Below are 24,262 nucleotides of genomic sequence, written 5' to 3' on the forward strand. Positions count from 1 at the left end.
CTACAGACTAAAGGCCCGTACACACGGTCGGACTTGTACAAACTTTTCCGTGGACTTTTGTACAAAGGGCGTGGTCCACAAGTTTGTATTGCATACACACGGTCGGACTTTTTGACAACAAACACGAACGTGGTGACGTCACAACGTACGGACGCCACTTCAAAAGAGGACGTTCAATGACTCCAGCGCCACCTTTGGTCAACTTCTGTATTGTAGTCTGATCGTTTGCATAGGTTCTGAGCATGCGTGTTTGTACCTTGTACAAAAGTCCGATGCTTTTGCGTACACACGGTCGGACTTTGCTCCATCGGACTTTTGTTGCCAGAAAGTTTGTCCGTTCGCACAGCCAACAAAAGTCCGATGAAAACAGAAAAAGTTTGTCCGATGGAGCGTACACACAGTTGGATGTTGCTCCAAAACAGCTAATTTGCATGTTTGTTGTCAAAAAGTCCGACCGTGTGTACGGGCCTTAAGACTGGGATGCCATTAAAGCTCATGTGTGTGGAAAGACGAGCATCCCAATACTTTTGGTAATATAGTGTCATATAGTATGTCAAAGGTATGTGGGAGCTCTTTTGCATGTAAAAACTTGTAGTTAATTATCATTAGCTTTTTATTTTTAGTATAGGTGTGGTACCTTTGAGTAGTCTTGTAAAAGTCTTGTGACTTTTTAATACGTTTATATTGAAGACCTTTTAAAAGCCAGTGTGGTTTTTAGATACCAGCCGGGTAGTTTAACAGTCAAATCAGGAACATATGTTCTATATTAGATTAAATGATTTCATGGTCAAAAAATGGTAGCTATGAGATGCCGAAATGAGATTATTACTGATAAGAATGACTAATTTTTGCATGTTGCAACCTGAAAGAAATCCACCTACGTCTGTATAGCATATATCCACTGTATAAACTGCTGACCTGCGATTCACATTGAGTTGACCGCCGTTTGACACCACAATGGCAGCTGGTTAGTGTAGCTTGAGATTTCAAAGTGCTTCTGTATTTATAAATATTATGACTGATAAGAAGTACATAGCAAGCTGAAGACACTTTGCGAAAGAAGTCATAAGTTTAAGTGTTTGACCTACTCCCTGTTTGACCTCATTCTTAAAGATAATAGCTGACAATGTCAAGACCTTTCCTAGCCAATAAGGTCAATGGCTTGGTGACAGTGTATTTCCCTGCTCATGTCTTCAAAACATCAACAGTGACTAAGCTAGAAGCAGGCTCAAGAGTCGCACTTTCCCACAATAAAACCTTCACAATATGTACTAAAGACATTAGAAAGGATTGTTTTTATGAGAATATCAGTATTGCTACTGTGTCATTAGGATGTATTTTTATTTTGCATTCGTATGTAGTACATTTTGTTACTTCTTGATCTTCAACATTTTAAAAATACATCAATTATTTGTAATGATGAAAATAATTATTATTAGTCCTACATTTTCACACTCCATACTAGCTATAAAGCAATTTTCATATTCACATGGAGGTTTTAGAGTATTTTGTAAATTGATGTAATCACCTGTGGACTGTTGGGCCTTCTTTAACATTTTCTTGTACAAAAGTTTTTATTAACAAACAGAGCAAACAAGTGGACAGTTACATTGCATATTAAACGAGTTTAAGTCAAGTAGACGTACATATTCAAAGCTTAACGCGTCACAGTACACAGGGTTGTAAAGATGTAATCAAAACAATTCTGGTTTCATGCTAAAATGTAGCTTATAGAACCAACCAACCACATGGTTAGGTATAACTAAGCAAAAACCCTTCAATTATGAACCAAGGGTTAATATTATAAACAGAATCAGAAGAAAATTAAAAAGAAAAGAAAATGTGAGTAACATAACCATCCAAATCAGGGCAATGCCTGGTGGCCAGATAAACATGTAAACCAAAAGAAGATAATAAGTCAGAGAAAGCAAAAAAAAGAGGTAACAGAAAGAGAGGGGGAAAAAAGAAGGGACAGGAGAAGAAGAAGATTCCCACGAGGACCGTGGCAGGTGATCAATAAATCGAAAGAAGAGTGTTATCAAATCGAGAAGGTTGGGCATGGGCAATGGGCCAAACCTAAAGAAAATTTCATGGGTGTCAGAGACTATGGCTGACAATTTTTCGGAGGATATCATTCATGCTGTTTTTGACCACATCAAAACTACATAAGTATGGTGGATTTCCAAGTCTTCACAATAGTTAACTTAGTTGCCGTAAAAAGATGCAGAGTCTGCTGTCGTTCTGGATGAAGCAGTTCAGCAATCGGTTTTCAAAAAGGGCCTTGTCAGGATCTTTTTTTAAAATCTGTATGAAGTAAAGTGCGGAGAAGAGCACAAACCCTGACCCATAGTCTTCATACCTTTGAACAAGACCACCAGATATTTGCCATTGTGCCCACCTGTGAACATCCTTGGAAGCAGAGCGGAGAATAAGCTGGAATAAAACAAGCCAGTATAGCCGGCAAATAATACCATCTGTACAATACTTCATAAGCATTCTGCTATATAAGTACATTCTTAAAGCTTTTATAAAGCACTAAGGTCATAATCTGCCAGTCCTCCGGGCCTAATCTCCTTCCCAATTCACTTTCCCATTTGAGATGATAAGAGGACCTTCTTTAACATTTAAACAAATCAGCAAACTTAAAAAAAATCTTAATTACATGTTAACTATTGAATTACTTTCATGGGTCTATAGGGCAAAATAACTTTAGTCATTAACCACTTCCTGCCCGGCCTATAGCAAAATGACGGCCAGGCGGTGGTTCCGTTATCTTGAATGGATGGACGTCTTTCAGGATAACAGTTGGCTCGCAGCGCGGCAATCAGTGATGCTGCATGTCAGTCTGACACACTGCAACACCGATCTCAGTAAGGAGTCTCTGAGGGAGACTCTTTACCACGGGATCAGCTGTGTCCAGTCACAGCTGATCACGGTGCAAACAGGAAGAGCTATGTATCGGCTTTTCTTCACTTGCCTTACAGGGGGGGTCTGCGCTTATTGATAACCGGCGCAGCCCCCCCCCAGGATGCCCACCGCTGATGGCCACCAGGTATGCCACCCATGATCACCAGGGATGCCAATCAGCACTCATAAATGATGCCAATCAGTGCCCATATGCGATGCCCATCAGTAATGCCTGCCAGTGCCTCCTTATCAGTGATGCCTATCAGTGCCATCTATCAGTGTCCATCAGTGCCACCAATCAGAACCTCCTATCAGTGCCACCCATAAGTACCCATCAGTACTGCCTTTCAGTGCCCATCAGTTTCATCTATGAGTGCACATCAGTGCCGCCTATCCATGCCCATCAGTGCTGCATATCCGTGCCACCTATCAGTGCTGCATATTAGTGCCCATCATCAGTGCCACCTTATCAGTGCCAACTCATTGGTGCCACCTAATCAGTGCCCATTAGTCCAGCCTCATCAGTGTCCATTAGTGAAGGAGAAAACTTACTTATTTACAAAATTTTATAGCAGAAACAAATAAAAACTTTTTTTTTTCTTTTTTTTTTTTTTAATTTTCGTTTTATTATTTTATTTGTTTAGCAAAAAATAAAAATCCCAGAGGTGATCAAATGCCAGCAAAATAACGCTCTATTAGTGGGAACAAAATTATAAAAATTTGATTTGGATACAATGTTGCATGACCGCGCAATTGTCATTCAAATATTGGCCTGAGCAGGAAGGGGGTAAAGTGCCCGGTATTGAAGTGGTTAAATAATTCATATTAATTCTTAAACAAGTCTAAATGTGTTTTACTCTATCTGGAGCTCATCCATAGATTATCTGATCACTGTTACAATGCTTTTGATGCTTTTTCTAACACAAAAAAAATACATGAATATTTTTAAAAAAATGATTATTCAATATGCAAGAATGTATTATTTTTTGCAAAAGGAGGACTTAGCCTTTTTATAACTGATTATTGTGAGGCAGATTATGTAGGGCACATAAAAGTGACACTGTTTTTATTACTAATAATTAGGCTAAAAACAGAACAGTGGGCACTTTGAGTAACAAATACTTTACAAATAAAATATGCTAAATGCATAAAATGGTTGTTTCAGCCTGTATTTAATTTGTTTTAAAAAAAATTACTCTTTGGCCTATTGATATTTAGCTTGAGTGTAGAAAAAAATAATCACTGCTAGATGACATTTAACATTTTTTTAAATAATATTTTATGCTAAGAGATAATTCTGTTTAATACAACAAAATTGATATTTAGACCAGTTCTTGATAACATTTTTATATATTTATTAGCTCCTGGTCTAACTGCAATTGTTGGAGGAAGGCCAAAAGTGTAAGTATCTATCATTTTGGCTTCATATGTCTTTGATTTGACTGTAAGTGCTACCTTTTCCATGGAATTAATACCTTGATAGTTCTTAAAATGTATTTCCCTTTTAATTAAAGTTCTGGTAAACACTTGCAGTACCAATAGCAAACTGTTGTTATCCAAACTTTTAACTTTGGATAATTAAACAGCATGGTTGATGAAGGGAACCTTGTAGTGTAAATATATCATAATCAATTACAAAGAATTGTTTTAAAAGAGAATTTGGCTATGTTTTCTGCTGATTAAAATTCTTTGTCATGACATGCATTATGGTGCTGATAAACTTAATTAAAATTAAGTGATTTGCCTTCTATTAAATCCGTCTCATTTATACATATAGATCCCCTGTCTTGAAGCCATTTTTCTTCCTGTATCCCAGGAAAGATGTCAAGGTAGGATTTCCTTTTTTTTTTTTCCCCCTTTTTTTTATAAAGAAGCACATTCTACATTTTCTACAGTACTATAGATAAGCAAACGTTGCAGTCCACAGAAGCTAAGACCTGTATGGGAGCCATTTCCTCCCATCTTAGACCTACAAAAAATGACCAAAAGACAAGGACAAATACTTATCTTAAACCTTGGCTTCCATCTTTCTTGCCTAGGTGCCAGTGATTTTATTCAGCCTCACTTCAGTATCCTGGGAAACTAAAGATTACAAATCTCATCAGAATGCTCTATTGCACTGTACAGAAAGAACATCTCACAAAATGTGGGATCCTCCCAGTACCCCAGAGTACTAAGTAATGTCACAGGCACCTATGCAAAAGCCAGGGTTTGAGTTTTACATTTATTTATTTTGTTTATTCATTTTTTATTAAATTTTTTTTGGAAAGGACTGCAAGGTCCAATTTAAAGAGTGTTCCCATTTTGGCAGTGAAATGCGTCAAGTAGTAGTAGTCATAATAATTAAATACATTGGCTACCGATACTAAACAATCCTTTGAAAATGGTTATTTGCCCAACTTTTTTATTGACATAAGGCTTCTCTATCCTGCTTTAGCACTGTATAGCAATCCTGTTGCTGGCGGGTTGTCACTGACTACATGATTGCTAGTGTGCCCTTACTAAATAAGGCAGTTGTTTTTCTGTATAAGGCTATGAATCTGTGGTAGTAGACTTTGTATTATCCCATAATCATATATTGATATTCCTATAACATTGTAATTGTTTTCCTTTTAGATTGATATTTTCATGGATGGAAAACATATAGAGCAGTTTGTAGACGATCACTCATTCACTGTGGATGAATATATTTCTTCTGTTGAGCCTGTAACACCAGAAGTGCCCAAAGGTATGCTTTATAGGCAGAATCAATGCTTTCACAGGTTTAGAGTTTAATGGTATTGGTTATATAACGATTTCCCATTAAAACTGTTGCAAGTTTAGGAGTAAGCTGTGTAATCGAGTCTTTAAAAAGGGAAGTGATTTTACTTGTAATAACTGGTCATTGTTTGGTAATACTGCTTCTTGCTATAGTCACTGCAATAACTGAAAAGATGTACAGTACTTGCTCCCTATACTTTGCCATACATTTCTTGCACCTTGGAGGTTTTCTAGAAATCAGTAAAAGCAAAAAATAAACGTTGACCTAATTTCTCCCATAATCTGCTTTCAGGTAGCCACAGATGTAAGTGATAGTCAGTGTAATAGTCTCACAGGCAGACCAGCTATTATTTAAATGGTAAAACCTCTTCACCTTCTAATAGTCAAAGGGTGATATACTGGTCACCATATCACTTCACGGTTACTGGATCAGTGAACCTAAAAATGCTAAAGCACATTTTTCTCAATATTCTGGGACTTTGTTTTAGTCCCTGGCTTTAGGGTGGGGTTGACCTTCAGAGAAAGAAAAGATGACCTGCTGGACGGTCAGATCATTCCCTGAGCCATTAACTGCAGTATCCAGGTCACTCTGAAGGGTGGAATCTGAAATGAGGTAATCCAGGGTTAACTGAGTTTACACTTGGATTGGATGAAAGGGTGACCTTTTAGTCATCTTGTGACCTACTGGTCATCTCATAATCCATAAGAAAGTATTATCTTTGTCTGATACCTAAAAGCTAATTATCAGAAACATCATAATGCTATTACAAAATAATGAAAAGCAAATTACTGTAAAATTCATTTTTTAGTTTTCATTGTTTTCACCAGCTGCAATGTAATGTTGTTAATATTCGCAGCAGTGAACTATCTAAATAAACCATTGAGGAGCAATATCAAGTTTTTGCTATTTCTACTGAAGAAATTGTGTCATTGTGTTTGCGTCAGAAACAGTAACACATGTTCAAGGGATCAGCTTAAAGAGACCATGTCACGACGTTTTGCCCTATTCAATAAACACATACTTGCAGGATATATTTGAAGTAGCACTCTTCTGCAGTTCAAGCTGCCTAAGCAGAGATACAGTGCTGCTAATCTGGCAGAAAATCACCACTTCCTGGAGTGTCAGATCCTTTACTTGACCCCTTCGTCCTCACTGCTCCTGATGGTTTTGCTGGATCTTCAGTGAAAACTACTGTGAGTGCACACTAACAGAAAGTTTATTTACTGATCTTGCAAAATATGGGGGTAACAGCTGCAGGTGGCCCTGAAGTTGAAGGATTGATACTACAGAAAGTGCTGATTTTCTGCCACATTGGCACTGCTGATTTTAAATTGCAGAAGAAAATGCCACAGTAAGTACAGAATGCAAGAAAGTGTTAAGTGAAAAGGGAAAATGCAGCAAACCTACGTGTGTTTAGGAATGAGGCTACGCAAAACTAATATTTTAGTTATAAGTGGAGCCTGGTGGGCTGAGTTAGCCCTGACTTCTTACATCTTGGATTTTTCAACAATGAGGTCTCCCTGTCATAATTTACTACTTTGCCTTTGCCCTTCTTGGAGTTTTGGGTGCCCCCTACCTACTAAAGAACCCAAAATTGTATGAATCCTGGGAGTGGTTGTTTGAAATGGTGCCTGTATCCTAAAACTGAGGGGAGATGCTTCTGATATTATATCATACAAAAAGCCACACGAGGAAAAATGCACCTATAAGGCTACAAATTCAAAAAATATATACATTTATTTGACAAAGTATATCAATATTGTACCAGTTTGGCACAGGGAATCCCCCCACCCACTCAGGGTGGGCCCCCAACATCACACAGGTCATCTTGACCCCCCCCCTTTCCTCCCCACAGCACACCCAGAACCCCCCCCCCCACTCACACAGGTCACCTGGACCACCCCTTTCCCAATGGTAGAAAGGGGGTTCTGTGTGTGCTGTGGGGCAGGGAAGGAGGTGGGTGACCTGTGTGATTCTAGGGACACATGCCGAGGGGGGAGGGGGTTTCCCTGTGCCACACTGATACGATATTGATATATTATGTTCAATAAATTTATATATTTTTCAATTTGTAGGTGCATTTTTCCTTGTGTGTTTTTTTTTCTTGTATGCCCCCTGTGTTTTCGAAACACCTGTTGCTTTCTGTATATTTTAAAATAAGGCCCCCTTTAAACCTAGATTGCTTTTGTGAAGCATTAACACATGCACATTATATCCACAGTGGACCAAAAAAAGACCAGCACAATTTGAAATGGTCACAACATGTGTGCAGTCTTAGGAATTTAAGAAATTTCACCAACGGAGTTCCTGAGAGATGTAGGACACTGGCAGATTAACTCCCCAGCATCTACTATAAACTGAAATATAACTTTTGGGTGGACTTGACATTTTAACATGAAGCATCCATGGTTGCTCATTACATTTTAAATTTGTGGCTGCACTAGCTGCTTCAAAGATACTTGTTCCTCAATGTTCCATCTCTTGAATCAAACCTCATAGTGGTCATAGACAGGAAAGTGTCTCTCTGAAAAGGGGTGCCAAGACTTACCCGATGGTGACTGCAGTGCGCATGCATTCTTTGATCTTTTCCCTGCTCCATAACAGAGAGAGGATTGAGCCGGTTTGCAAGGGCATTTTTTTCAACACGTTGCTAAATCCCCCTGTGCAATATTACTTGCCTCTTGAGCAGTTGGTCAGAAACTGCCCAAGAGCAACTGAGCAAATTTATGAACATTACTTGCAAATGTCGGCCCATAGCCACGCTCAGTCAGGTATGACTCAGTAAAAACAACACATTTTCATGTGGTTGGAAGGAGTAGCTGCATGCAACGTATTACACATCTGCTCCTAGTGGGTGGTCAACAAATCATGTATTTAGTACAACAGGGGAAATTTGTCACAGTTAATGTTAAAATCACATCAGAAATAACATTTGAATAGCTATAATCACATGCCCACTAAAAATGCTATTTAGTTTCCATTTAAACAGTTTTAGAGACATTTTAGTGTAAGTAAATATACACTAAAATTCCTTTCTTCTGGGATCCATGGAACCCAGCCACTGCAGAATTTCCGAATGTCCTATTGTATAATACAGTATATGACTGCATGAATTTTACTGTATTAACTGATGCCCTTTACATGAAATTACTGGTTATCTCTAAACTGTAAATTATTAATTAGCATTACTATAAATTTTATGTTGTTGCTTTTCTTTTTAGATCTACCAAGTGGGCCTTATTCATATCGCTTAGAGGAGCTGGCTTATACAAGAAGTGGAGACAAAGGAAACACTGCAAACATAGGTTTATGTCTTTTTTATATTTATATATGCATTTCTATACAGTGAGTGCTGAGCAGAACAAACATTGTAATATTATGCTACGGCACTTTGCAGGATCTAGTTTTTGTGAGATTTAGGTAACATTCAGTAAGTTAACGGCTAAAGTCCTATTTTTATAAGCTCTACACACAGCACTACTTTATGAATGAAGTCTACAACTGTAACTTTCATTTATAAATACCTAAAGAGCAGGACTGGACTTTCACATGGGGAGAGTAACTGTTTAGAACACTAGAGCTTTGCTGTGACTTACAGCTCGTGCTGCATTCTGTTTATCATGAGCTGCTGCCAGAGCGGGCAGCTGTCACAGTGACAGTGGAGCCACCATTCTCCCAGTGTGATCTGCAACACTGGGCAGTTTTAAAGCCCAGTCCTGCACAGTGCAGGACATATGTGGGCACTAAAAAGGAGAGGCTTCTGTCCAGGTGCACCCCAGAATCATTTAGCTGGCATTTTTGCTTTAACGATGATGTATAAACACAGCTGTTTTGCATATTCCCTCATGTTTTTAATGCTTTCATTTAAAATAAAATCACTTTCTAAGTTCTAAAGAGTTAGATAAAAGGAAAATCCCATTTTCAAGCTGGTATTTTAGAATGAATATGGACTTTGAGAAGATTATACATTGGTAATATTGATGTTATCTTCTGTTTTAGGTGTTGTGGCTCGTCATCCTTTATACTACCCATATCTGCAGAGAGCACTTAGTGCCCAAGTTGTAGAAGAATATTTCCAACATCTACTGCAGAGAGAAGTTGACAGTGAGCAACTGGTCACTAGGTATGCCCTGTAACAATTGTTGTCATGAATTCCACTGTGTGCATCAAACATATTTACTTTAATCTTATTAGCATCCATAATTGTGATCTTATATTTATCTTATTTGCAAGTTTGACATACCTGGATAACACTTAAATGTCATGATCAGGGGTGGCCTCTCCATTAAGAACCAGAGGCTTTAATAGGCTTCAATATAGGGTGGGCTCGGGTCGCATAGAGTGTGCTCTGATCCCACCCAGGTGTGTTACAGCAACGAATGAATATTGATCCTCCTCCCGGCCAATCAGGAAGCTGGTTTCGACACCGGTCAACCGATTGGCTGAGAGGACATGCAATCCTATTGGACGCCTAAGAGGAGCTAGAAGCCGTCATGAAGGAGAGGAAACAGAGCTGCTGCACCACGTTGCCTGCTGCCTGCCACCCGCCACCACTGCCGATGGGGTAAGTGCAAACAGAGGGGGGTGGGTACCGCTCGGGAGGTGTGGGGGTTAGATGGGTGGTTGTTTGCTGCCCCCCCAAAAAGAAGAAAATCACCAGTCATGATTTTAAAATAAAAATATTGCCAGCTTTGACATTCAGATTATTCAGTACATTTTTGTTTTGTACAGTCAAAGGCCATTTCCACCCAGTGCTGATGTTTTAGTTTCACATGGATACTCCTAAATTGATATACAGGCTTGCGTCTTACATTTCTCAAGGGTTCCAATGTAGAGGAGTTTCCACTGGAATTCACAATTCTGTCCAATTCAAGGGAATTCAATCATTTTGGGCTCCAGCTACAATTTTTTTATAATATAAAGTGCAAATGCACTACTCAGAACCCACAAATATTTTTTTTTTATCACACATAGATTAAAAAAAAAATATATATATATATATATATATATATATATATATATATACAATTACAAACAGAGTTTACAGGCCCTGACATCGCACACTGCAGCATTGTACTCTTTTTTTTAAATTGTATTTTTATTGGATTTTAAAGAGCATATACAGTGTAGTTATGCATTACAAATTGCAATGAAAACAAAAATATAATGAATGTAACAGACACATTAGATACAAATGATTGATGTCCAATACTGCAGAGCACAGAGGTGGTCTGCATAATCTATCAAAAATATATTAAACACACAGCTCACAGGTAAACACATAAGATATAGAACCAAAGAGCCAATACGTGAAGAGGTGGCGTATACTCATTGGTGACTATTTGGTATGGGTGTCCCATATTCCGACCGATCCCACGGTTCCCAGATTTTACCAAACTGGGGAATGGAGTCACGTGCAGAGGCCGTTAGGTATTCCATTCTCCGCATCTCCGCTATCAGGTTTAGAAATCTGGGCCATGGAGGAGGTGTATTGGATAACCGGCACAATGGGATAAGCCTTTTAGCAGCTAATAAAATATAGGAAGTCAGTCGGTTAGCTTTTTTAGATAAGCCTGAAACAGGAAGTCTCAGTAAGCAATTTAAGGGATCTACCGGAAGGGACACCCCCACCATCTTCTGTACTAACAGCCCCACCTCATACCAAAAGGGTTGTATCAGGGAACATTGGCAGAAAATATGAAATAACGAAACAGTTTCAGTTCCGCATCACCAACAGCGAGGCGGGACTGAAGGGTCAAATTTGTGCGTAATGGCAGGAGTTCTATCCCAGAACATGAGAATCTTTATAGACGTTGACCTTTGAGTTACACATTTAGAGGACTTAAAGATGGAGGTCAAAATCCTGTCCCACATCTGGACCGTGATAGGTCTACCTAGTAGGTGAGCCCATTTACTCATGTACAAGTATGTGGTCTCGGTTAAAGGGGTCGACTCATGGAGAATACGGTAAATGGAAGATATTAGATGCAGCTGATGGGGACCTTGAGCACATAGGTGTTCAAAGGAAGTGGGTTTGTCAAGGGTTAGAGATGGAGATTTGGAATGAAGGAAGTGTCTAACCTGCAGATAAAAGTAAAACATTTGATGGGGTATATCGAATTTTTCACGTAGAGTCTCAAAAGCATAGAACCTCTGCGTAATGGGGTGTACCAGATTTTGAAGTTGAAAACGGGGGGGGGGGGGGGAGGGGGGTTTAAGTCATGTGAAGACTCTACCCAGGGACAAACTGGTATAGTTGGGTTAAACAGCACATTTGCAAGAGGGGGGCAAGGTGAAGCGAGAGTGTATCTTTTTAGACATTTTTGCCAGATGTTCAAAGTAAAGGCCATTGGAGCTGTACACTGGCGTTTAAAGATGGGATCCAGGGATGGAGGAGCACCCCAGAGTAAGGAGCGTGGGTGGGTCGGATATAGCACTCCCTTCTCAATGGCAGCCCACTGACTAGTTGCATGCAGAGAGGACCAGGTGGCAATAGCTCTCAAGTGTGTAGCATGATAATATTTAACAATGCCCGGGGCTCCCAAACCACTGAACTTGCTAGACAGTGAGACCTGTCAGCCCATATGAATTTTAGAAAGTACCTCTGAAGTACCTCTGAAGTATTTTTAGTTGTGAGGGCGGGATGGCAACTGGCAATGTTTCAAAGTCCATGACAACAGGGATCTATTTATATCCAAAACCAGAGGAGGAAAATTATTTGAACATAAAGAAAAATAGGAGGGGGTGAGGAGTACACCCAGGTATTTAAGGGAGACACTGCACCATTTATAGCGATATGTTTCCTTAAGCTGAGATAAAAGTGCTGCTTGGGGTATGTATGGGAGTCGCTTCAGTTTTAGAGGTGTTAACCTTGTAACCGAATATGTCACCAAAAGAGGATAGTAATTTATGCAATGAGGGGAGAGATATCAATGGGTTAGTAATAGTAAGCAAGATGTTATCTGCAAAAAGTGATAACTTATACTCCCCCTGTCGCATCACCACCCCATGTCCGGATGAGATCGGATAGTTTCGGCCAGGGGTTCAAGACTTAAAATAAAAAGTAGATAAAGGGAACCCCTGTCGAGTTTCATTCGTCATGGGGAAGCGAGGCGACAGGAAGGATGACATCTGCACTTGGGCTTTGACAGACGAATATAGGGCCTCCAAAGCACTTAAAAAGGGGCCAGTAAAACCATATACTTTTAAAGTAGCAAACACATAAGGCCAACTCAGCCTATCAAAGGCCTTCTGTGCATCTAAACTTAAAATCAATGCTGACCGGTTAGACCTATCCAGGAGATCTATCAGATCTATTGTACGTCGGGTGTTGTCCCCAGCATGCCTGCCAGGGACAAGACCCACCTGGTCTCTATGAATTAAATCTTCAATTTCTATGAATTAGTTTAGGGATAAGTCCGGACAATCTAGAAGCAAGGATCTTGGTGAATATCTTATAATCTGAATTTAAAAGGGCTATAGGCCTGTAGTTGTCAGGAATAGAGGGGTCCTTACCAGGCTTTGGAATGACTGAAATGTAGGAGTGGGAAAATTGCAGGTGAGGAGACGTGCCCTTAAGTAGAGAGTCAAACAGGGTCAGCATATGCTGACATAATATATCAATGAAGATTTTGTAATAAAAATAAGGAAGACCATCAGGGCCAGGGGATTTATGTAAGGGGAGGTCCTTTATTATAGTCGAAAGCTCTTCAGTCGTTACAGCCCCATTCAGGTTAGCTAAATTCGTTGGTGATAATTTGAGGTAGAGAAAAAAGTTTCACATTTTTCTTGCGTGAAATTGAAGTGGTTCTCTGGGGTCAAACAATTGTATAGTTTATGCTAAAATTTGCCAAAAATATCTGACATCTCACGAGGGCAGTGCGTCTTGGATCCATCTGTCCATAGGAGGAAGTCAGGGAATTAATTGAATGGACGTGGGCATAGTTTATTAACTTACTGTTTGTGGGGTTTGTTGGAGAATTCATAAAATGTTTGCTTTGTCCATAGCAGGGATCTAGCTGCCTTATCAAGTTGTGTCATTTTAATTTGTTTTCTTCTGCGTGAGGTAACCCTCCGCAGCTTCACCACCGTGGGGGGCGCACAATAGCCTCCGCTCTGCGGAAATCAGAGCGGATGTTAGAGACCGCACAAGTTAATTTCTATCTCTCTTCAACCTAGAGCTCTCAGCTATACAGGCATCACGAAAAACGGCCTTGTGCGCTTCCCACAGTCTAGAAAAGTCGGAGACTGTCCCTTTATTAAGCTGGAAAAATTCTGTCAGACCTTTCACTAAAATAGAACGTGAGATTTCAGACTGTAGGAGATGGTCATTGAGCCGCCAGTGACAGGATCTAGAGTAGGCCTGCGTAAGTATGTGATCTAACATGATGGGAGCATGGTCCGACCATGTGATGGGTAATATATCAGATTCAACTACAACCACTTACAGGGAATAAGTGGGGCTAAAATAAAAAAATGATCGAGCCGTGAGTACATCTTATGAGCTGGGGAGTAGAACGGAAGGGTGTTTAATGCTCCATGAGTCGAAGAGCTGATGAGACCTAATGCATTGACGAAAAGAGTTGGCTTGGGACGAAATCTTTTTAGAGGGTGTGGTAGTGAAAAGCGTTTGCCTATCTCTAGTGGGAGACATAACCATATTGAAATCCCCGCCAACAATCATAAAAGGCTGTGTACGATATTGGGGGGAGTCAAAAAGGCCATTGAAGAAATCGATCTGACCTGTATTAGGGGCGTATAGATTAACAAGGGTAAGAGAGGTATTCAGATATTGGCAATCTAGAATGAGGTATCTCCCATGAGGGTCAGCATGAGAGTTATAGGACATGATTTTTTAACCATAATCGCCACTCCTGCCCCGTCCCTGGAGTCAAAGGCAAGGGAGGAGATGGGAAAGTGCTTGGAGGCAAATTTAAGTGAGCCATCTGCCCTGAAATGGGTTTCCTGTATCATTATCACGTCAACGCCTGAGGTCCTGAAATCCTTCAGGGCCAGCCAGTGTTTACGGATGGAGCCTAAGCCCTTCACATTATACGACATAATCTTTAAAGCCATATATACAGACTGAATAGAAGTGCTTGAGTAAGAGGTACAAAAAGGCAGAACAACAAAACGTAAATAACAGTGGAGCAAATGTCTATCTGTCTATAAATATCATTAGTGGTAATCACTCTTTGGTAACTGGGGGGAATTAGGTATACCCTGTAACGATGCAACCGTAGGTTAAACCAACGTAAACACTGCAGTATCAGCCTATAGAGCTGGTCTATAGAGTGCAGCTTTGTACTCTGAGGCTTGTAGGGCCCTCCTCACACAGACATTGGGCACTTTTATAGGGTGCAGTGGCAGTCCAGTTATGGTCTTTGATTGGGCCAAGTAGTGTGTCTGCCATAGAGATATGATGAGGATAGCTTGGGAGTAGAACGTGCAGAGCCAAAATGCACTTACAATTTCATTTCGGGTGGTTTTTAGAAGCCATGAGTTCAATTATCTTTCTTTATTCAGATATATAGGTTCTGTGACAACAGCCAGCAGCAGAACTAAGTGCACTCATGTGACCCACAGGAGATGTATAGCCAAAAGAGCTTTGGCACTACTTCTCCTTTATGGCTTTAGTTCTGCTTTAACTGAAGCCACAGTCACATGATGGTCCTTCTTTCTTTTTCTCTTTACTTCCTAGGGTCCTTCTTCCGTGTCTAAATCATTGCCTACTTGATGTACACACCCCATATTGGTAAAGGCAAGATTTCCAGTGGCTATCTTCTCTTATAGGTTTCAAAGGCAGGAAAACTCATGGGAGCAGTAAGGGGCCTAGTGCCCAAGAAGATGATGAGCAGGGAACAATGTCTGGTCCTCGGGGCAGGATATTCATTTTGCTCATAGAGGGAACTATGACTTTGATATATTGCACTGCAGAATGGCTTAGAAAGAGGTGTTTGGAATCAGGTCTGAAGAGTAATTGATGCATAATGCACTATTTAAATTAATTTTTTTCCTGGAGCTTGGCTTTAACTGTCCTCTTCAGCCTTACTCCAGATTTGAGTCACTCATCCGTTATCCTCTTTAGCCCTTCTCTTCTCACACACAAATAGTCATGGACTTGCCTACCTGCTGCAGCATCGATCCAATGCTGCAAGCTGTTCCACCGCCAGCTCTAAACTAGAGAACTGAGCAATTGCGTGACCACTGATTGCTCAGTTCTTGGGTCTGCTATGAGCACAGAGCAGTGACTGTAGTCACCGCTGTCTGCTCTGCCCCTCCAGCACTCACTGGAGCGCCGTGTAGGAGAAGGGGTGGGAGCGGCTGGCTCAGGCTCTCAGCAATGTGTTGAGAGGCTGAGCCAGCTGCCTGTAAGGCATGTGGGTGGATGACATTATTGTCATAATCTTTGTCATAATCTTTCCAGAGTCTGCAGCAGCTCTGTAATATCAGCCTTCAGCAGGCTTTAGTGTCACCTTAAAAGCCTCCCCCCATTTATTTTATCCCTGCTTACTTCGGGGTGTGTTCTGCAAAGCTTAGATAATCATCCAGCGTTATCCTGCTGAGATCCTCTTGTCTTCTGCCACCGCTCAGCCACGTGCTGCCATGTTGTTTGTGAGGTCATCATCATCTAGATTCAGTCGGCGGGCCTCCCGATGTCACGTCCCTAAGCCACTCCAACCTGCCTCCTCCTTTGTGAATGAAGGCCTTTGCTTTCTGGGATGTGTGACTTGCATATCGCAGGAGGTACAGCGAGCACTGTGCAGGTCATTCACCTAGGTGAGTGACGTGTGGGGGCGGGGCTAGGCACTTCACATTAAAAAGGAAATAAAAAAAAGTCATTCCTATTTGTGGAGAGGAGGAAACTTTATTGAGAGGGTGAAGATCCGCTTTAACATGTGTAGGGCAATTTTCATTTTTATATATAGGCACACCTACTACATGCGTATATTTTTTATTTATTTTTTGTGTTTTGTCATTAGTTACTTTTATTTATTTTTTATTTCTCTCTTAAAATTAACTTTATTGCTTTCACGTGGGGGATCATAAGCCCCCTATGTGATAGCATACTGTCATTTCAAGTTCTGTTGAGATATCAGGGGTATATTAGACCCACGATGTCTTCCACTTAAGCTAACAGAACACATGTGGGGCGATCACAGCACCTGGGGAAAGTGACAGTTAATCCTGGAAGCGACATAATACACAGTGATTCCTTTTTCATTCACTGGAGGGGAGATAAGTGAACAGATGTTTGCTGATTTCCCTCCATTTCACTAGCTGACACCCACCATGCTGGTCCTGGGTCCATGAGTGGGACAGCAGAGACCAGCATACATGGCAGGGACAATTGAGCAGGAGTCTTTACAGCTGCCCAAATCACTTCTACCAGAAAACTCATTGCCCGGTCTACAAATTTAAACACCCAGCTCTGTTTAAAATCCCAGTCCACCAGTAGCTGTTTATAAATGGGACAGGTAGACAAGTGATAAAAGCTGAACAACTGCTAACACTTTTCAGGCAGCGACAGGAACTGTATTTTCTTTTTGGGATAAAGTTTTTTTTATAAGTGAATAAAAGCTGACCATTGTAAGCACCACTGTCACTTTTGCTGGACAGCTTGGTCTGGTAAAAGAAATTGAAAAATAACAGACTTACTGGTTGGATCACCAAATGAAAATAAAGGAAACAAAGGCCTAAAAAAGAAAACTAATGGCGCCACCACGTTTTTGGGTTTAATACAGCTTTGAAGCTGACTCTGTTTAGATACTTATTGCCCGTTTATATGTCCTGGTTTCATTATAAAAGCAAGGGGCCTTATTCATCATTGTTCTTCATGACAGTTGCCATTTTTCCCATTATCCCCAATCAGATGCAAAGTTGCACTGAAAAATTACAGCCCCATCATGAAAGTGTACTGCTTGATGAGGGATAATACTGTAATAAAGAAAGGCAAAAGAGTAGTGGTGCGCAGTACTAGCTTAGGAAATATTAGCCTAAAGGTCTATAGATTCCAAAAATACCAGGTATTTAAATGCTAGGTGTGCTACCACCCAGACTGAAAGGATAATGTATAGGGAGCTAAATATATATGTTCTATGAGGGAACGTGGGAAACCCTCGCCACTATAACATAATAGTGTTTGGGATGAGTATTAGATAGATGGAGCCATACGCGAAAAGGAATATAGTGGTTAAATCCTAATAATTTCCATTGCGATTTTTGGAATTGACATAAAACTATAAAGTGGTAATGCTGGACAGTGAGTAGGTCCGTATTTGCGTGTCTTACAACATCCCGTGAATAAAATATATATAAAAAAAATCAACAAAATATGTGATAATAATTGATGCGATTTGTTACAACTAATACAATCGCATGAAAAGTGCTAGTGCTAAGTGATAAATACTACTACACCATAAGCAGCAATATACATAAAAACAATCGTAGGCTTAATAAAAACAGTTTTGTGCAAAAAAGTGGCTAATTGTGGCTAGCAAAAATCGCATAAAGTGCCAGTGCTAAATAAAGATTATAAATTAGATGCGTGTGGGTGTCCTTCTACCATATAGTAAATAATAAATGCAGTGAAACGAAATCTAGTCATGCAAAATTGACAGAGAAAATAGATGAAGAACACGACATTAAAAATGCATAAACAATATATGTGTTAAAATAAAGGTGGAAATAATAAAGTCTCTCTAGAAATGATACGGGTAAATAGTGCTCAGTAGTTGAAAGCTATATAACATATAACTTGCACAATAACATGTGTTAAAATTGTGTCCATTCAGAGCTTGTGCAACAACCAGTGGCGATTATATCCAAAATCGCATATGGCAAAAAATCGCATACGGTGCTGGTATTTGGTTCTATGTGAACTATAAAATAGCGATCTGATCGGTGGTGGTGGTAGTGAAAATATCCCACGTGGTCCTGTGTACTCGAGATATGGGTGTCCCCTTACCTTACAGCTGTAAGGTAACAGCATGTAACATATGTATCCTCAGGATTCCTGGTGGTCTCTATCCCACGAGGTCTTGTTACTGTGTCCCCGTCTCCTGCCTATTCCGCTGTGTAGTCTCTTTAAATGGTCGCTCAGCGATGCCCAGTATGGGGGAGAGGGGGTTGTTACCTCAGCAGTTTATGTAAGGGATAAAACATACAGATTTCAAGCATAGGGTATAAATGAGCTGCGAGCTCGATTGCGTCACTTCCGGTAGCGTCCCGACGCGTGTTCGTCACGGTCACGTGACTTCATCAGCACCACTACTCTTTTGCCTTTCTTGATTTTTTTTGGGGTTCAGGTACCCTTTTTCAGTGTGTGCAGCGGTACAAAAACTATATTTCTTCCTGATTAGGCGCAGGAATAACTCTTTTATAATACTGTAATAAAGGTTGATAAAACCTAAATAATAGTAAGAGTAAAGTCTTAGAATACAATAGTAAGTTGTAAATTGTGTATTTGAAGTTGATTATTTCTTGTTCCCGCACACTATAACCCGATAATCAGCCTTAGTGAATATGCACAGTAGGGTGAATTGTTCCTTTCATGGTGCACTTCAGGTCACATAGTTTAGCTGTCATGTTACAAATCAGATTTATGTAAGCTCTTATAATGCCATTCTTGCAACCTGTGTTAGTTGCTAAAAAAAGTGCTAAAAAAAGTTTTCTGCCTTTTTACTATTACCTATGCAGTGTTAACAAATAAAACATGAGAAGTGGAACAAGGTAAAACAACAATGCATTCAAATATATATAATTAGAATTTTCTTTGTAATGGTATTAAACTTTATTTTCCTCTATTACGACATGCATTTTTTCTGATTGCACAAAACCAGAAAAGGCCAGGCTTCATGCAACTCATCATTTAAAGCGGTTTTAAAGGCAGAACGTTTTTTATCTTAATGCATTCTTTGCATTAAGATAAGATGCTTTCTGTGTTCAGCAGCCTCCTTAATACTTACCTCTCGATCCAGCAATGTTGCACGAGAGACTTGGCTGCCCGGGACTCTCTCTCCTCATTGGCTGAGACGGCAGCGAAGCGCCATTGGCTCTCACTGTTGTCAAAGTCAGTGAGCCAATGAGGAGAGGGGGTGGATCAGGGCTGCGGCTCCGTGTCTGAATGGACACAGGGAACTGCGGCTTGGCTCGGGTGCACCCCCATAGCAAGCTGCTTTCTGTGGGGGCACTCCTCAGGAATGATGGGCCAGGAGCACAGAAGAGGGACCTGAGGGGAGGAGGATCTGGGCAGCTCTGTGCAAAACCACTGCAACAGAGCAGGTAAGTATAACATGTTTGTTATTTTTAAAGTAAAAAACAAGACTTCAGTATCACTTTACGTATGCAGAATTGTATTATTTAGTTTTTGTTTATTTTGTATATTTTTCTAAAATATAAAATCTTATAATACTGCACAGGTGGCAAAATGTAAGAAAAGATTTTGGAGGCTGAGCATATGCATTATTTAAAATCTATATATTTAGCCTTTCAAAGACATTTGTTTTGCCTGGGAGTTTCTCTCTTGCTTTCTTACTCCCTGCATACTGGGCAAAATAACAGGTTCACTTTAGAGGAGAGACTTAAAAGCAAATCTATACTTTGAACATACAGAGCTTAGCAACATATTTTTTTAATGCCCCTCTCCCCAGCAGCATGCACTCAAGAGTGAGCTTATTTAAGGCTACCTTTCCTTCAATCCGGTGACTGACACAGCAGCAAGGGAGTGAAATGAACTGTAAACACTTTTTTTTTTTCTTTTCTTTTAAATAACAAACATGGTATATTTACCTCTTCTTCATGGGTGCCCTGCTGGCACTCCTGGCTCCTCCCAACCCCTGCCAAGTGCCCATCATAACAAGCTACTTGCTATGGGTCACTCGTACCGCACCCGAGCCGGCTCTCTGTGTCCAATGACGCACAAAGCATGTCTCGGCCCCACCCCCTTTTCTGTCCTTACTGACTGTGGCTGACAGCAGCTGATGCCAATGGCTTCCTTTGCTGTCTATAAGTCAATGAGAAGGGAGAGAGTCACTGTTCTCGTGCACAACACTGGATCAAGATTGGGCTTAGGTAAGTATAAGGGGGAGCTGCACTCAGAGAATGCATTAAGGTAAAACACCTTCAGCCTTTAAAACCACTTGTAGGAAAGATGAATATGTGCTGCTAGGAAGTGGGGGGGCTTTAGGGTAAACATGTTGGTTTGCCCCGCATGGATAAAATACAGGTTTGCTTTAAACAGATAGTTCTTGCATTCCTTAGCTGCATTAATCCATTAGCAGGCAAAAAATAAAATGTGTGTAATGCAGTTAACGAGCTTTTCGCAATATGAGATATATATATATTTTTTAATCCTGACTTGATTTGTGAGTGTTGTCTCGCAAAACGAGCAGGATTTAAGCCTCTGCAGTGTACAGTACCGCATTTGGCTAGAGGTGCTGGGGCACCAGTTGACACTCTGAGCTGTTTGGAGTTGCTCGGATTCACTCGGAAATACTCGTAAATACTCAGTTTCTGAGTGTTTCCGCGCCTTTCTGAGTGCATCCAAGCGGTCTCCTAGTATTTACGAGTCTCTCTGGTGCTCCCACCTCTGGCGACATTCTGTACTGCATACAATAGAAGTCAATGTGGAACAAATTATCTTAGTTTCCATTGACTTCTATGGGGAAACTCGCTTTGATATGTGAGTGCTTTGGATTACAAGCATTCTTCTGGAATGGATTATGCTCGTAATCCAAGGTTCCATTTATTATACAGGATTTATGTAGCACCATCGGTTTGCCCAGAGCTTTACAGCATGAGGTTAGACAGTGCAGTTACAATTCAATTCAATACAGGAGGAATTAGAGGGCCCTGCTCATTGGAGCTTAGAATCTAAAAGGGAAAAGGCTTTGAAAAATAGATGATAGTATCCTTAGGACACCATCGTGGAAATAACTTTTAATTAGTGGAATTTCTTTATTGTACATCATGGGACACATAGCGACCATAATAATGACTATATGGGTTATACGCCACCTACTGGTGGATGGACACTGGCAGATAATCAAACAGGAAGTCCTCCCGTATATAACCCCTCCTACACAGGAAGGACCTCCTTTTTTCTCGCCAGTGTCTGTAAGGTGGAATGGTCACTGATGTGATACATGTGCTCTTGGAGCATACTTGGAGGTCTGGACGGTTCTATTTAGAATCATGGACTTCATTCGGATCCATTTGAAAAAGCTGTCAGCCAAAATGGATGGTACCCGAGCCTCATTGGAAGGAGAGAAGATTTCTCGAAGTTTTGCCTGTAATGCAGCCTTATGGCGCTGGCTCCTGTGTAATGGAGCCCTGTGCAGTGTTTGTTTTGAACAAGGGCTTTCCTGTAGGGTGCTATACAGGTCCAGGGGAGTGGACCCCACATTAAGGGGGACCCAGTCCCTGAAGGTCTTTTATGACAAAGCTCACCATGATGGGTGAAGATTGGACTCCTGTTATGTTCAGAGTCCTGCAGCAGGAATGGTAAGTCTGCATGTGTTTGCAGTTTCTCTTTATAAAGATCTGACTGGTGTTCTCTCAGTAGCCCCTAGGGGCAGTGTGGTTTTTAAAACATGCTCTGTGTACTTCTTAGGAGTATTTGCTGCAGTTTCTCCTCCAGACACTAGAGGGCACAGGGGTCAATTTCTTTATAGGCAGGAATTGGAGGGGCGGCCATGTTAGCCATGTGCTTAGCAGATTCAGCTGGGCCTCTTGAGACATAACAGCAGCCCATGGATACTAGTAAAGTGTGAATACTTACTATGGGAGAACTGTGTGGCCAGATAAGTCATGATTATATACTGCATGCTTACTGCTTAATCCGGGGTGGGGGGGGGGGGGCTGTACAACTGTAAGCCGATACTGCCCCTAGCAGTGCACTTTAAAATGATGTGTCTCCAGAGCACTGTGCATTTGGCACAAAAATAGAACGGGCCTTGGTGCAGTTGAACTGGTGCATATTTGCAAACTTCAGAATAATATGCATTACTTTTAGGCTGATCTGAAGTAGAAAAAGACTGCATGGCATGCATATGTGCTAAACTAGTATGGGGCCAAGTGCAGTTGGGCAGGTGCAGCATAGTATACATGCGTGCAATTTTGTTGCCTAAACGCTTGTTTGAATAAACACGTTTTGCATATATGTTGCATACATTCATGTGACACGAGCACATGTTTGGAAGAACATGGGCATTGGTGCACTTGAAGGAATTGTGTCTCCAGAATAGCATGCATTGGGTCTGCAGGAGCTTCGTTTTGGACTCCTTTTCACACTTGTGCGACTTGAAATTTTTCTGCGACTTTGATGCAATTTTGCAGCGTCGTGAAGCTGTGCCTGTGTAATCTTGAAGTCTAGGGACCTCAATTCCTGTCAACGTTGGATGGGGGTAATGCAGGGGCTGCTTTGAAGTCACACAGATGTGAAGGGTACTCATTGGAAATCATGAGGTTTCGACTTGTCAGGTGACCTTGCAGTCCCAAGTGGCAGGATGGGTTGCACAGGTGTGGAAGAAGCCCTAGGCTGTTGGATAAGCATAGAGGCTGCATTGGATGCCTATGTGCTTAGCTAATCCTGACTATAACTAGTATGGGTCCAGGTGCAGTTGAGCAGGTGCAGCATAGTATACATGTTTCATAATGCTTGCTTTCTTGCATAGGCACATGTTTGCACAGACACATGTTTGCTTGCTTGAATAAACACAAACTTGCATAGGCACATGTTTGCAGAGGGCTGTGGTCCCCGCGCTCCAACAATCGGCGCCCATCGACAAAATGTTTGCATAGATACGTGTTGCATAAACATGTTTCATAAATGCATGCTTGCTTATTCCGTAAATGCATGTCTCCATGGGCACATATTGCGTAAAAGCATGTTTGCATGGACACATGCTTTCGTGTTTTGCCTAAACGCATATTTGCATAAGCACACACCTACATTCTTCCAAAAACACATGCCTCCATAAATGAATATTGCTTAAACTCAGGCTGCCATGTTTTCATATGCATACATGTGTGTGTGTGTGTGTATATATATATATATATATATATATATATATATATAAATATAAATATATATATGAGCTTATTTACATTAAACTGTCTGTGGTCTGGGGATTCATATGTGCTTATTGCCTTGAGCTGCATACATAGATGCATGAATGGCAAGAATACTTGTATACCTGCATGTTTGCATAACTGGGTACCTGCATACTTACACACCTACGGGGTTGCATAATGGTAGACCAAAATTGTCTGTCTAGGCCTGCATCCTTGTGGAACTGCATATTAGTTAGTCTAATACAGTCACTTTATTACGCATCTGTTAAACTAGCTAAATGACTCAGATGGGTGAGGCAGGTATGCCACCCTCAGATTCAGTGGTCTGGCAATGGTCACGTCTCTTGTTGGACGAATGGCATTAGGGTTATATGAGCCACTGTGGTGCCTGATCTGGGATCAAGCCTGGTTAGTACTTGGATGGGCGACTTTCCAGGTTTCCCTCCTAAGTGAGGGCGGCATCTGAGGTTGCTGGGTTTGAGAGTATATCAGACTATAAGATTTTAGGTCAGTCTTTGC

The 24,262-nt window shown here is 40.8% G+C and overlaps 1 protein-coding gene across 3 annotated transcripts in view; it reads left to right on the plus strand.

Annotated features, from left to right (window-relative positions):
• The window catches only part of LOC143975087 (uncharacterized), a 161,331-nt gene that overhangs the window by 120,749 nt on the left and 16,320 nt on the right, over positions 1-24,262 (plus strand). For all 3 annotated transcript variants that reach the window (XM_077477078.1, XM_077477079.1, XM_077477080.1), the window contains exons 15-19: positions 4,269-4,308; positions 4,685-4,736; positions 5,524-5,635; positions 8,890-8,973; positions 9,668-9,791. In XM_077477078.1, the coding sequence (XP_077333204.1) occupies positions 4,269-4,308; positions 4,685-4,736; positions 5,524-5,635; positions 8,890-8,973; positions 9,668-9,791 (412 nt within the window). The remainder of the gene's footprint in view (positions 1-4,268; positions 4,309-4,684; positions 4,737-5,523; positions 5,636-8,889; positions 8,974-9,667; positions 9,792-24,262) is intronic.

Source organism: Lithobates pipiens, unplaced genomic scaffold (genome assembly GCF_037356315.1).
Source record: "Lithobates pipiens isolate NorthernLeopardFrog02 unplaced genomic scaffold, aLitPip1_a1.2 Scaffold_13, whole genome shotgun sequence".
NCBI classification, from domain to species: Eukaryota; Metazoa; Chordata; class Amphibia; order Anura; family Ranidae; genus Lithobates; species Lithobates pipiens.